The 14,882-nt window shown below is 53.7% G+C and overlaps 1 protein-coding gene across 1 annotated transcript in view; it reads right to left on the bottom strand.

Annotated features, from left to right (window-relative positions):
• The window catches only part of LOC122387345 (ankyrin-2-like), a 337,978-nt gene extending 323,319 nt beyond the window's left edge, over nt 1–14,659 (bottom strand). Inside the window, exon 1 of the mRNA XM_043377461.1 lies at nt 14,204–14,659. Within this exon, the coding sequence (XP_043233396.1) occupies nt 14,204–14,260 (57 nt within the window). The 5' untranslated portion in view covers nt 14,261–14,659. The remainder of the gene's footprint in view (nt 1–14,203) is intronic.
• Between the last annotated feature and the right edge of the window lie 223 nt (nt 14,660–14,882).

The following is a 14,882-nucleotide window of genomic DNA, read 5'->3' as shown; positions in this document are numbered from 1 at the left end:
CTGTTTAAGGGCTGTAAGGGCTGTGTAGGGCTGTAAGGGTGTAAGAGTGTAACTACTGTAAGGGTTGCTGTGGGCTATCGTGTTGGCACTATTCCGTGCGTGAGCCCCGTCTAGACGGGAAGTGGCGGCCGACGTGAGGACCGGAACAACCAAATAACAATGTCCGGTCTGTGATGAACACGCACGTCTGGCTGAATGAGTGAAGACAAGTGTTTCGGCAACCGTCACGACCACATCCGATGGGGGCTTCCCATTCTGTGCGACTCTCTACTGATATAAGATCAGCATATTCATCGGTTGCTAAGATATGGACACCAGTGAGTTTAGTTGTATGGATCTGTTCTATACATTGTAATTAGCCGACCATTGGAAAACAGTGTCATCCCGCCCGGGTCTTATCCGAGCCAGGCGGGCATCCAACCGATGCGGGCTCACCGAGACCCCAGCGTAGCGTCCGGTGCGGGTCCATTTCTGGGCTGTAATCAAGTTAATCCATTCGTCCACCCGCCCCGGTCAGTGCAGCGATCATTGGTCGCTGGTAGTCGGTCACGGACCGGTCAGTGACCACCGACCACCGGCTGTGACAAAGACCGACGGCGACGTTCGCTGGCAGTGGCTCGGCTCGTTAGCACACTGTCACCGTCAGCCTTTGTCGTTCGGAGAGGCGCCGCTTCTCCGAAACGCTTATTGAGCCTCCGCGGGGGAACGGCAGAAAGGCGGCTACAATTGCGCCAATCGCCGGCAGTGCAGAACTGATATCGGCGGTCCGAGGTACCGGCCGACACAGCTCGCAAGAGCGCGGCCCGGCGCCGGCTATTTATAACAAAAAGGCCTACCAGCAAAAGAAAACACGCTCACGGAAAAAAATATCAAAGGCTGCGCATCCCGAATTCAGGTCAGGACGTAAGTAACATGCGAGCCATATCAAAGACACGCCGCGGAAAAGTTTTATCTGTCAAGCACCAGCTTTCTTGTCGGAGTAAAAACATGAACGTCGGACGCTGCAAAAAAGCAGCAGCAAAATTGGAAGCAAATTGAGGAATTCGGCAAAGTCAGGTATCAAAACTGATCAATGGAAGCAGCATTCATGGACCGATATCAAAGCGGCCCGAGCTTTGGCTAGGCAGCCTGCGTCGGCATCACAGCGTCGGACCCCCTTGAAGTGCCCAGAGAGAGGGAGCCCTTATTGAGTTCCAGAAACAGATATATCCTTATTCAGCTTTGGTGACCTTAGTTCATAATACACAAGCTTAATTTAATGAATCAAAACTTGCGGCAATAATTTCCATAGGAAACAGGTGCTGCTTCACATATCACAGTCATGTCTGCATCTTCATTCTCATTAACACCTCTGGCCCACTGCACTGGCGGCCAATGACGCCATTAATTTACAGCACCGTCACCCTCGCCAACACCTATCGCCGGCAGTCCACCACCCACCACCCACTACCCCAACGTCCTGGCCGGTCCACGGTGCCAGCCATGCCAGCAGAAAAACAAACCCAGACGTCCCGGACCGTGACGGAACTGCGTCATCACCTACACCGGCAGAGGTCAGTGGATCACTCGGTGCAGGTCGCGACAGAGGTCATCGGATCTCTCCGCAGAGGTCACGGTTGAGGTCATCGGATCACTCGGCAGAGGTCACGGCAAAGGTCAATAGATCACTCGGCGGAGGTCACCAGACCTCTTCATAGGTCGCTGAACATCGCGCCAGCGTGGGTGTCACCAGCAAAGCCAGGTGGGTGTCACCGGCATGTGGGTGTCGGCGGCGACGTCACGTGAGAAGTCACCAAAGAGCTGCTTTCAGAGTGGTCGTCGAAGTCCGAGACCTGCGACGCTGGGTCAACGAGAAGTTGGTTAACTTCACCGGGGCCATAGCTGAGCCGGTGCAAGTGGGCAGATTAGGTACTGAGCCTTCCAAAGTTCCTGCGTGGGCAGCTCATATGATATTGAATGTCTCTATTAGAGCTCGATCCTTCCATAAATCCAACCTCTTACGCGGCTTGCTACCCTGGAAAGTTGGTGGCTAGAAAGTCATCAAGAGACCACTGAAAGCTGCCGAGAGTTGAGCACAAGTCTCACCGTTTACCCAAGAAACTAATCCAGAACACGTGTCTTCATCACGTTTGATAAAAAAAGATTCAGAGCCAGAGCCTAAAAAGAAGCGGTCGACTGGTTCCTTCCCCCAACCAAAAGTCAATGAATCACTACTCAATTCTACAGAAGTAGTGTCGCTCTGCTTATTAACCAGATGTCTTTAACGGTGCAAGATAAGGCTGGGCCATGCAAAACAGTCACGGCGCAAGAGTGCTCTGCTGTCGTCACTGTCAGTGCAAGTCAAATGATCGGTCGATTGACTGGTGATGTCGGCCAGGGGAGTCGAGGCGGTCTAAGGAATGACTTTGGTGATAAGCTGTCATCCATTAGGCTGGCAATCAAAAGAGATATCAATGTCACCCAACTATACGATCAGTCAACTTCAAAAACGTACCAGCTCTTACATTAGCGACACGGACAGAACAGAACGGTCAGGACAGATAGCCCAGTCTTACAAAGCGATGGAAAACCAGAATATTTCGTTTATCGTTATCTATATTACTATTTGAGGAGGGTGCGTCTGTCCGTTACCGAGGTCCCGACTTGGTGGTGCTTTGCGTGGACTACAGGCCCGACCGTTGCACCTAGCCCGGTGAAATTTGCACAACTTATAGATCAAGGATGCGCGACGTGCCTTTGAGGGGTCTGGGCTCGATCGGATTGATAGGGAGCGCGTGGCGCGTGCTCAAAAAGTGCAAATTCGCGTCATAGACTTTACATGTATAAATCGGCTTGCAAAATCGGGCGAAAACGGCTGATTTTGGCCGACACGGGTCCAGTTCCCGTGCAATATCTTGGTGACCAGGGGTCCGACCGGCACGGGGAAAACAGCATCGTGTACAGAATTGAACGGGCTATTGAATGGTGTGCAATGCAGAGGATAGCACGCGCCACGTGCACCGGATAGGGCACTTTTATTTGAAAAATTGCGGTTTTTGAGGGATTTTGGAATTAATTTTATTTTTAGGTGACCGTTAAATGGAGCGAGTTGAATCAACGCCTATTTGCAAGAGAAAGGTACCGCCTCTCATATAAAAATTGTGAAAAGCTGATTGATCCAAATCAAGGTGGTGCAAATCACAGGAGAAAATGGTGTTTGTCAATTTTGTGCCACTTTATTAATCACACGGAGTTTGCTGCGTAACCTGATACCTTTGGCAATTGAATATGGTACCATTAGATAGAGCATTCAATTCTGTCCAATATTCACTCTTCATTTTTGCATGATTAGCAACAGTATCCTTAAAAATGTAAATGTTCCAAACCATTACATTGTCATTTTTAGCGAAATTCATCGATGGCCCTCAAAAGACTTCACGCCAGTTTTCGAATCATTCTAAAGTAGAACGCATGATAATACGACACGGGCACCTCGATGCGATGTATCTTTTTTGTTTTATTACAAAATGCTTGGCCGTCGAAAAACAATCGAACGAAATGGATGCCAACCAAATCGACACAGACCAACCCAATACCCACGGGTCAAAAATAACCCTTCTTCGCGTTGCGGAGCACGCGGGTAACCCTAGTATTCATCCAATCAATTAAAAGAACGAAAGAAAGCATTCGCATCCTTAATCTCATGAAAAGAAATATTTGATGGGCGGCGAACTACTTCGTTCAATGACGACAACCAATGTCCTCCCCGTGGCCTAGTGGATAAGGCGTCCGTCTCCTAACTCGGTGGCAGCGAGTTCGCGGCCGGGAAGCTCCACGTCGTTTGACCCGCGTTCCTATATTAAGCCAGCTGGCAACTGGCGAGAGAGGGCCACGCTAGACCCGGGAGGACCGTGCCGCCATCTACCTGCGGCACGTTAAACTTTCGATCCAAATTATCACCGGTGAACCGGGCGCGGGCAAGGTGGGGTGGTGGGTCCGTGGTGTCATTCGCAACAAGCTCTGCTTAGCGGGGCACCCGGGCCCATAGCCACCCATTCATCCATTCGGACAAAATTTTAAAAAAATGTCCCATTCATTATCTAATGCCTATCACGGATAAGAGTATGGAACTAGCAGCACTCGAGAAAATCCTATCAGCCATCGCGATTCCCACAGTAGCAGTTCCCAGACCGAAAGCGATGCCCATCGAGAGCACGCGGTAACGACCCATTCCGTCGGTCACGCCCCCGGGGGGCACAGTGTGGGCGCACCTGTTGCAGCTGAGCGGACGCTAACAGGCAACAAAGTCGTGAAAAAAATGAACCAGTGACAACAGCTCAAGATATGTTGGTAGGACGTTATTTTATTTTCTTCATGCCAGCCCCTCCACCAAATTTCATTATTGTTCATCACTTCTTTGACTTGCTTGAAACCCGACAAGCCTAAAATTGGCGCTGTTTATGTCACCATCCACGATCACCTTACGCCAGCTATTGATTGCCCTTATTCAACAAAACGAAGTGTTCCACTTTGCAGCCCCTCACTCCTCTTCCACTAGTTTGTTCCAGTGACCTACAAACCCATTGAAGGACCAGCTCAAGGAAAGATTGCTCGGGTTCAGTCTCTTTTTCTGTAAATAACTGCATCTCATATAATTGTCTAGCCCCAGGCACCGAATTCGACCAAGAATCTCGCTACATGGCCCTCATTTAACCCCTCAAGTTCCCTTTCAGGTCTCTGTCCCAGCCTGGACTACCATGCCAGTCCTGTACCCGACCAGACCCTGGTCGCCGCCGACAGTTAGGTCACCAACCTTCCTGATACGCAGGTCACTGTCCTCTGCCGGGGAGCCCTGCGGCGAGTCCGTCGTCCGCCTCCTGCCGCAGGCCAGACACCGGCACAGCCCGCCGTCCATGGCTGCAGCACAGCAGCCGAATCCAGCGCGTCCTTCGGCAACTCTTCCAGCACGTCCGCGGCCAGCTCCTCCTCCAGCAGGGCCTGGCTCTTTGTCTCCGTGTGGTCTTCCACTGGTGCCAGCAGCCTTCTCTCGTCCGGTGCGCGCCTTATCACGGGGGTCCTTCACCTCACCTCGGCCACCGCCCGCTCCTCCTCCGCCACCCACTGCGTCACCTGCTCCGTCACCGCCTCCCACTGGGCCTGCCACACCGCTTGCCACAGTGCCCTGTCCTCCGGCGCGCGGCCGCTCGCTGCTCATGGGCCCGCCGTCGGGACGCCGGCGCCGGGCCGACCGCGGAGCGTCGACACCGGCCAGGCACGCGGCGGCCGTCAGCCCGGCAGCATCGATCGCGACGCTTTGAAGCCGGCGCGGCGGCGGCGCGGCTCGGCCCCCGGCGCGCGCCGCTTCGGCAACACTTCCGGAAACGGGCCGCAGGGGTGGGTGGACCACGTGGGGTGGCCGAGCGGCCGGCCGCGCAGAGAGGAGGAGAGGAGAGGTAACTGGATTACAATGAGATGAACCGGGCGGTAATGGCGTCGTCCCGATGATAGGATGCGGTGAGGAGAAGGGTGCGTGACTCCCCTCCCTGGTGTTGATGACCCCGATGTGAGGCTGTTGCGAGGGGTCACTTCCCGGCTTACGCTGCGAAGCGTAGCGCAAAGCGCATACAATCATCCCAAATCAAGCGAAATGTCTTCTTTATCAGCCCGTGCTTCTGTAGATGAGAAACATCCAAACATTGACAATATTAGCCTTCATGTAGGAGATCATAAACATCGAGTGCAATACGTATCTGTCCAGAATCACACAATTCACTTATTATCGAGTCAGTCTGGCACTGGGACCGGCATTGCCGCCCATACCTACCAGTGACAGACACTTCAGTGTGCCGAGCGCGACCGCAGTGCGCCCCACTGCCGCCCCAGAGTCCATGTAGACGCCGCAGCGCACCCACTGCCACCCCTGAGCCTATGTAGACGCCCCAGCACACCCGTCTGCCGCCCCAGAGTCCATGTAGACGCCGCAGCGCACCCGTCTGCCGCCCTAGAGTCTAGACGCTGCAGCGCACCCCGCTGCCGTCCCAGAGTCCATGTAGACGCTGCAGTGCGCCCCATTGCCGCCCAATAGTCTAGACGTCGCAGCGTCTGAGGGTGACAGCGGGCAGGGGCTGTGACCCGAAATAGATCATCAGCGCGGCGGCCACGTCTCTGGCGCGGTCATGCGGAATAAACCAGATAACGGCCATTGGACGGACCAGGTGACGCCGTCGGGAGCCACGCCGCTTTATTAGTTTCCGATTACGTTCATAACCTGCATAATTATATCTTCAGACGCTTAGCTTGATGGTGTGGTGAGCAAATGACAGATGAGCTGACGTCTGGCAGACCTCGTAGTGATCTACGTCGAGCGTCTCTTCATCATCTGAGCTTCATTCAGGTCCTTAACCCTATTAGTGGCAGGGGGGGGGGTTGTTTTTATCCACCCCTCAGGTTTTTCGGGAATATCTCCGAAACCGCTGAAGCTACGATGCTGAAATTTTCTGACTTTTCCTAAAACTAAATTGGGCACATTCCCTGAAAATTTGAAGTTCATAACTTTACCAGGGGCGGTTCCAGAGCACTGGGAATTGGGGGGTCCTATTCGTGAAGCGAGTCATTTGGGCGAAGATCACGATGCTGCACCAGTTTTACGAACAGTGAATGAAAGGTATCATGTGATAACATATACAAAGTTATTGTGCATCCTCTTTTGACACGTTTTTGCTATAATAGGCGGATCCAGGCGTCCAAAAAGGGGGGTTATTTTTTACCTCCCAACATAGGTGCCCTGACACCGCCTATGCATGACCAATCCAATTTTAGTCGTTCTCTCATAAGAAAATTGTAACATAACAAGACCATTGCCACCCTTTTTAGAAACAGTACCAACAAAAACCTTATTTACTATACTTTTTGTGTACCCCCAATCTCAATGATCTGTATCCGCCTATGATTTTTGAAAATGCATATTTTTAGGATCCATGTGAATTCCTGGTTCATTCTCTATCGATCGGCAAAAGTTGCGTTAAGATTGGTTCAGAAACCTGGCCGTGATAAACAGTCTAAAATGTATCTGCAATTTGCCCGTTTTTTACCCCCCTCTACCCCCCTATTGACATTTTTCAATTTTTTTTTTAGAAATGTAGATCTCGTTGAGCGAAATCGAATGCCGTTTGAATTTTGAAAATCGGCCCGTTAGATCTCGAGATATCAAGGGGGGGTCGTAAACAGCCCCCCCCCCCTGCCACTAATAGGGGGTAGCCAGGAGCCTGCCACTAATAGGGTTAACGCCCATGCTATTCGTCGCTGACCTTTGTTAAGTCTGTAATGTATGGTCGACAAAGAGACTTCTGAGCCACTGCAGAATGGGGGCAGTGACCCATCGTAACTTCTGCTACAAGGGAAAACGTCACTGAAGTATTTCTGGCGTGAAAACGACCTACCATTAAATTGATGAAAGGGATGAAAGAAAAACATCATTACGAAAAAAAGCTGCTTAAACGGCGTCATGTCAAGCGCCTTCTCCCCACTCCCTGATTGACCTACCGCCCTCATTCAGTCACTGACAAACGAACCAAGATGAAAACACAGTACACACATAAACATTTGCAACTAAATAGCTACACATGACATAGGTGACACATGACACATGACACTGCACCATACAATTTCCTTTTTTGTTCGTCAGTCGCGAACAGTACCAACCACGATGCCAGGATGGGAATATACGAGACTTTAGCAGCCACGCCAAGTTTCTATCAGATCCCGGGGAGCGCCCGAATTGGGAATTGATGACATTCGGTGTCACGGCAGTCACCTATCGCCCGGTGATCCGTCACGTCACACCGCGTCACGTCACGTCTTCCGGGTCTCACCGCGTCACGTCACGTCTCCCGGGTCTGACCGCGTCACGTCCACGTCACGCTCCAGTTGGCCGTCACGCCGTGCGGCTTATGGCTCCGATGGCTGTGAAATTGAGTCCGATAAAGGCTCTTCTCCGCCACCCAGCCTCTGAAGAACAGAACTCCAGCTATCTAGCAGCCCTCGAGTACCCATTCAGCACCCTCCAGCACCCTCCAGTACCTCTCCAGACCCCACCGCAGCTCCTCTCGGAGTGGCGACTCCCCGGGACTTCCCGCACCCCGGGTGTAAATCACCCCCGCAGCTCCGCTCCGCCCCAGACAAAGCCACCACCCTGGCAGTAAACCACTGGCACCGGCGCTGCCGCCGCGCCGGAGGGTCGAGACGCAGACCGCCGGCCGGCGGACGAATTCAGACTGGCCGAGACGACCGGTCCTGAGGTAATTTCAACAAAGTTAGGAACGAATTCGAACGGTAACTTTGCAGGAATGATGAAATTGTTGCCATCAGATCGAGGCGTGGGTTGAAATTACACGCGGCGGATTCTGAAGAACGAACTTCTTCAAATACCTATTGACAAAGTTGTGTGACGGCGAGCAGGGTCAAATGTCACCTCGATTGGGACACTTCCTTGTGAGACGACCGCATTCATCGAGCGGGTGTAGCAACTTCTTGTTGTGCCTGCCTGTGTATATAATGGCAAGGGACCAGTGGCTCTCGAGCATCAGAAATGACCAATGAAACACCAGATTCGTCGAAAAAGTGAGCCAAACTGCCCAGCTGAAGCTCGAAGTCTCATAACCACGCGCATATTGATCTCGGTTTCCTCAGTTGGGCCCGCCAGCTCCGCCGTCTTTACTGCAGCAGACCGCCCGGTTCCCCCGCCAGATCACCCCGGCACCACGGCGCCGGCTCTGTAACTGCGGGGTACCGCCGGGCGCCGACTGCCAGCGGCGTCATCCGCGGCGCATTACACAGCGAACGACACAGCCGCTCGGCGCATCTGAACTGGAGCCGGCGCCTGTAAAACCGACTGGGAGCGGCCCACGCCGGGTTATAGGCCGGCGACCGACCCAACTAAGTGATTGATGGTGCTATGGAGCAGATGGATCGGGAGCACCATACCACAGACCATTCCCCAGCGAGACAACGCAAATGTGAGAAACATTCAGCGCTCACTGGCAGGATGCAGCAGACATCTGCAATGGTGCGGTATGTGTTTCGTTCAGTGTTCAATGTTCAGCGATCTCAACCCAACGTGCAATTGAACACGGCAACTTTGGCATTCAATTTCCCGCAAAAGAAATGTGGCGGCATTAGGAGCAATGAGGTTATATGTATGCCTCATATGGCAGACGTTTCCACTCTAAACACAGCTCATTTTGCCGCCACACAGCGTTGGTTGCAGCCTCAGCACTCAGCTGAGCTGTCCACTGGCTGCCGCTGTCCGCCGGACGTCAGACCCAGATCAGCGGCGTCCTGAGCCTCCCGCAGCCCAGTGAAACCCCGCAGTGGACCGCACCGCTGACCCCGATCAGCCTAAACCCCGGCACCGCCCGCCCGGCGGCGCGCGCCGGTAGGGACCCGAGGAATCCTCCAGCGGGGGCTCCTGGCCACGCCCTTGGCATCAGACCGCCTGGCAGACCGCCCCGGGCGTCTGGCAACTGGCCAGCGGCCTGGCAGCCGGCGGCTGGACCTGACAGGGAGGCAGGGCGCCCGCCCCCGCACTCAACCACCGGGCCTAGTCTGTCTTATACCTGCTGAGGGAGGAAGTGAATACGACAAGGGAATCGATGATGATGACTGGAAGCTGGAGAACTGTGTTATGTTCTACTAAAATAATATCAAAATGTTAAGAAGTCCAGAAAAATACAGGTGCGCAGTAATTGACATCCGCTAGTTGGCTCAAACACGTGTACATACGAGTACGTGTGGGTACGGACGTAGATCACATGCCCACATCACGTGTCCGATATTGTGACACCATTTAGGACCTAAACGCTTGACACTAAATTTTACCTTGTACATGGAATTCCACGAGCGGAGGTAGGAATCCGAACCCATTGAGTAGGTATGTCCGCTTGGCAGCACACTGAATTCGCTCACATTATGTAACGCCCCATAGTTGTCGTTACATAAGTTCAATTTTCATGTTTCATAGCGACATCGTTACCATGTTGAGGCACAGCCAATCGCTTCCTGATTGGTCTCCACTGCCACTTAATGTCTTGCTATAATACGGCATAGCGCTGCCCACCCTCGTATGATTGCCACGGCAAACCGCACCGCCACAGCAAACCGCACCCACACACCACTGTTCCCGTTCAGACCAGCGTTCACCAGATAACACGGCCGACATGAGTCCCGGTGTCCCGCCGAGACACCCGTTAGTGGGAGCGGTGTCTCCGGAGCTCCGTCCCCGGTGTCTCAGCTGAGACACCCGTCAGTCCGTCACCGGTGTCTCAGCTGAGACAACCACCAGTCGGAGCGCTGTCTCCGGAGCTCCGTCCCCGGTGTCTCAGAATTCAGACATTACAAGAGACATTACCGGTAATAACGCGGCGGCTTCAGCTGATGTTGATGAAGGAGCTCATTTCGGCGCGAGCACGGCGCTATATGGGACCAGGTGCCGACCGAAATGGTGGGCTACATTAGCGCCAGTCGCCGGTACGACAGGAAAATAGTAATGAACGTCAAATGCAAGAAACTAACGAGAAAAAAGTGAGACCAAGAAACAGGCTCAATTGGTTGAGTGTTCAATGAGAAATTGTTTTTTTTTTTTAAGTCCAACAAAATCCGTGAAAATATTGTCCAAGCTTTGCAGAATAATATCTGAAACTTTTGTTATGAATCATTGCAAACCTTTTTTGCTGTTTATTAAAATGGCAGTTGTCAATAAAATAATTATGAAGATAAAGCATTTACAAAAGGCCGACTGAGAGGTCAAAAGTGACTGGCAGACGTAATTGCAGCCTTCTTTATCTGCTCAAAGCTTGTAATCGGGAAGGTTTTACTTTTTACTGCGCAAGTCAGGGGAAGACACAAAGCAATTCAATCTTGCCAGGTCCCAAATGAGACGTGTCAATGAAAAAAGCGGGTGATCTGAGGGCTCCCTCCGCCCCCGGCCACCTGTTGCGCCGCTCCCGGCCGGTGACGCTACTCACCCCCAAGCTGCCCAGTGAGGGGAACTTTCTCTTCAGGTAGCTGCTCATCTCGGATCGGTAAGTTCGTCGTTCCGGATATGCCCGGCAGTGCGTCCAGCGCAGACGTCACTGTCTGTTGGTCGATCGTTCGCCGGCGGCCGGCGGTCGCCCCGCGAGCCCGTCCTCTCGTCCTCGCGTCCTCACACTCACAGCACCCCGCTCAGCACCCCGCGCCGTGAGCCACCAGACCTGTCCTCCGAGCACCGGAGACTTGGAGCGCTCAACAGCGGTCGAGCGGCCGCGTCTCGGACCACGAACACCTCACCACCGTCTCACAACGGTCCCGTCTCGGTCTGTGTCGCTATCGGCGCGCTCGGCGACCTCTCGGCTCGCGGGGTCGGCGCACACCTGGGCTCGCACCGGCCGCCTCGTCGCCAGAAACTGAGACCGTCGCCGGCGACGAGGGCGTCCGTGTCGGCGGCGGCGCTGTCTCGGGCCGCGAGCCAACCCCGCGGCAGCGGCGACCGCCGGGAGCCGCCGCGGGGCACAGCGGACATGTCACGGCGTCGAAAACGACGAGAAACAGGTGCGGATTTAATAGCCATAAATATTGGTACAACAGTTCTCTAAGAGCACATCGGGTGAGACTGTCCAGTTGAGCGGCGTCGGTTTGAGAACAGGAGCACCCTCAGCTCGCAGAGCGGTGCGGGATGCGCCCCTGGCACGTGTGATGAGAAATCGCCTATTTTTAGGCGCACCGCCGCCTCCTCCGTCGCCGCGGGGCCGACGTTGGGGCGGCCGGCCACGGGCAGGGCAGGGCGGGCAAAAACAGCAGCCGACAAGACCGGGCGGCCGGCCGGCGTGAGGAACAGGCCCGGCTGGCTGTCAGGAGCGGCTGTCAGCTGTCAGATGACAGCTGACTGTCTAGCTTAGCCGGCCACCGAACCCCACTGCAGCTGGCTGGTCAGACTCCAGACGGCAGACTGGCAGTCTGGACAGTTTCGGGAAACAAGGAGTCTGAGTAGTTCAGAGAAGACGGCAGAATTTCAGGCAGCCGCAAAGCATTAGTCATTGTCGTAGCTGTGGTGAATTTAAATGGACCATTCCACGGACGCTGTCTCATTTCTCAAATGCTCGCCTCAGAAAGGCTCACCCTAGCCGAATTCACTAAGTCAGACCTGACGTCACAAAGGCTCATGAGTTGAACTCACGCCGTCTCAGCATTGAGCCGCCGACCCCTAGGGAAGGGACGTTGAGCCACCACGGGACCGCCAGCCCGGTCAAGCGCGCCACACTGGCCGCAGCTCCGCCGTTTCTGTCGCCAGCAGAGTACGCATACACTCAGGGCCCACCTGTGATCCACCCGCTGACACCTGTACCTTTACCGCCTACACGCCCCGACACATGTGCGGTCACCACCTGTTCACAAGCGTCGGCATGTGCACGGAAAGAACTGAAACGATTCGGTGCAACGAAAAAAGCACGCGATAGACAATTACGAGCTGGCAGGACCAGTGGTTTCCTAATTCAAAACAGTTACAGGAAAACAAATCACGAAAGGCAGTGGGTATCAACGATACCAGGCAAATGACCTCCTAAAACAAAAAACTGTTGTAAATACTTTGACAGCGAGAAGTTTTCCCCGAGATTGAGCCACTCCGCGGTAGTCTTCAGACCCGGCTCACAGAATGTTTACAAGTTTTCCCAAAGTTTGGTAAAGTAAGTCCCTTTATGATGGATAGGGGCGTTGTTTGTGAAGCCACCTCTCTCAATGTCAGCTCCCTAAATACCCGGATTTCTATGCTGCATCACTGGTCAAACAGCACACCCAGCTACACACGCCAGCCGACATGTTTGAACCGCTCCACCGCGAGTATGTTTTTAAGCTAACTGTACTCGTTATCTCCAGAAGCCGGCAGCCACTCCCTGAGGTAGCTCTGGAGCTCGTCAGCCGAGTTAGCCGGAGTGTCTGGAGGGGCCGACTACGCCCCCATGCCGGTCATACTTACACCCAAACAGCACACACCGGCATTCGCAGTCCGTTAAACCTGAAACGTCTGTATGCACCGAAGCTGACACACGACTTTGCACTGCACACCCTCAGCGCCCAGGCTCACTCGTGTTAATTCAAAGCATCCAACCAGCCAGCTGATGAGAATCATCGCAGATGAGAATCGCACTCGCAGATGAGAATAATCAGCTGCCTGCTAAAGGCTATTTGATGATGCCATCATTTCGAATGTGGAGAGAATCAATCATCAACAGCATCGGCCAGTCATCATCAGACCCGTCCCTCCCCTTACCCCGCCCTTCAGCCCCTCCCAGCCACGCCCCTCGGGCGGGCGGTCCCCGAGGAACTAGTTCTGCCATCTAGGGAGTCGACGACGAACTAGGGGCACGACTGGTTGACCCACGGGATCCCAATGAAACCCACTAGCAAACGCAACACGATGTCAGGGAATCGTGGAGATGAAGGTAAACAGGGAAATGGTTGTCGAACCTCAAAATGAGACTCATAATGTTTGCCAGACTGCAACAAACAAGCCTGAGCACACAGTCATCCAATGGGATGGCTGAAGCACCAGACACGGACCTCTATATATGAAATCTTTTGAACTGAGCGCCCTTCCAACGTAGTAATGTGACCGCCTATCACGACGACGGACGATTAGCGCCTAGTCTCCACACAGCCCGAGGGTCACGCCACCGCTTCTCACAGATACCTAATGCCCACCACTACTCGGCTCCACAATCCCTGGAGTTTGGCGGACAGTTACAGGTGAACGGTATTACGGCCTGTGCCACTCTCCCGTCATCCTCACAGGGCCTTCACAGCCGTGAACGTGAAATTCACCAACGGGTTCGTTACCCTGCACCAGCTAACAGGCTGGCGGCACCGCGAAATGACCACCGGTCGACTCATAGCGACAGCCTGTTTCCAGGAAAATGGAACCGCTTTGTCACGAATATGAGCCAGAAATTACAGAAGCCAGGAGGAAATTATGCGCCGTACGCGACACGTCAGAGCGTCAGCGAAAACGTCAACCAGGTGACATAATGTAACGTCATTTGGAAATTTGGGCACCAACGCCTAGGGTACACCAAGGAGCATCATGACACTGGGGGAGGGTCTCATCAGTCCAGCATTAAATAGTTCCATCAGTCCAGCATTAAACAGTTCCGTTCACAGAACTTTCAGACGACATTTCCACCGAAGCACTTACCCGAAATGAGAAGCTGCGTCCCAGTGATTCGGTCATTTTGGTGAACTCCCCTTCCATATTGTTGCACTAAGAATTTGTCCCTTAGCGTCACGCGTGTTTTCGACAATGTTCGTCGATTGTTTTGTTTATGCACTCAAAATGTCGATTCGTTCGATCGCAAGTCTTTCGCTCACATACATATATCACGTCACACCCATTTTTATTTTGTTTTTTGCTTTTTAGCACATTCACCACCGCAACATTCCGCTGACACACTTATTCAATTTAACAATTCTTTTTTTTTGTGTTTTCACTTTTTCTTCAATTCACGTGCCACCCAATCAGCGTGGATTCCCTCCTGGACGACCACTATATCCACCAATCACAGAGGATCTCGCTGCGTCTCCACCAAGCAGCGGGTCCGGCGGCGGCGTCCGATGGAGGACGAGGGAGGCCTGCCCACGCCTTTCCTCAGAGCGCCGCACAGCCCGAGTGAGGACGGCCGCCGGGGGCGCCGGTTTAAACCCCTGTCCGGCCCCTCCCACCGGCGGCAGGGTGGACGTCACCGTCCGCGGCGTCACCCGCCCCCGGAGCTCCGGACCGACCCCTCCCCCCGGCCAACGCCGTGAACATCCCACTGCATTGCTGAGAAAGGTGCCCCGCCAAATATCTCCTTGTTGGTAAGCTAGTTCACTTTAGA

Source organism: Amphibalanus amphitrite, unplaced genomic scaffold (assembly GCF_019059575.1).
Source record: "Amphibalanus amphitrite isolate SeventyFive unplaced genomic scaffold, NRLGWU_Aamphi_draft 000283F_arrow, whole genome shotgun sequence".
Lineage (NCBI taxonomy): Eukaryota > Metazoa > Arthropoda > Thecostraca > Balanomorpha > Balanidae > Amphibalanus > Amphibalanus amphitrite.
Note: the sequence above shows the minus strand (reverse complement) of the source record. Positions and strands in the feature narration are given on the sequence as shown.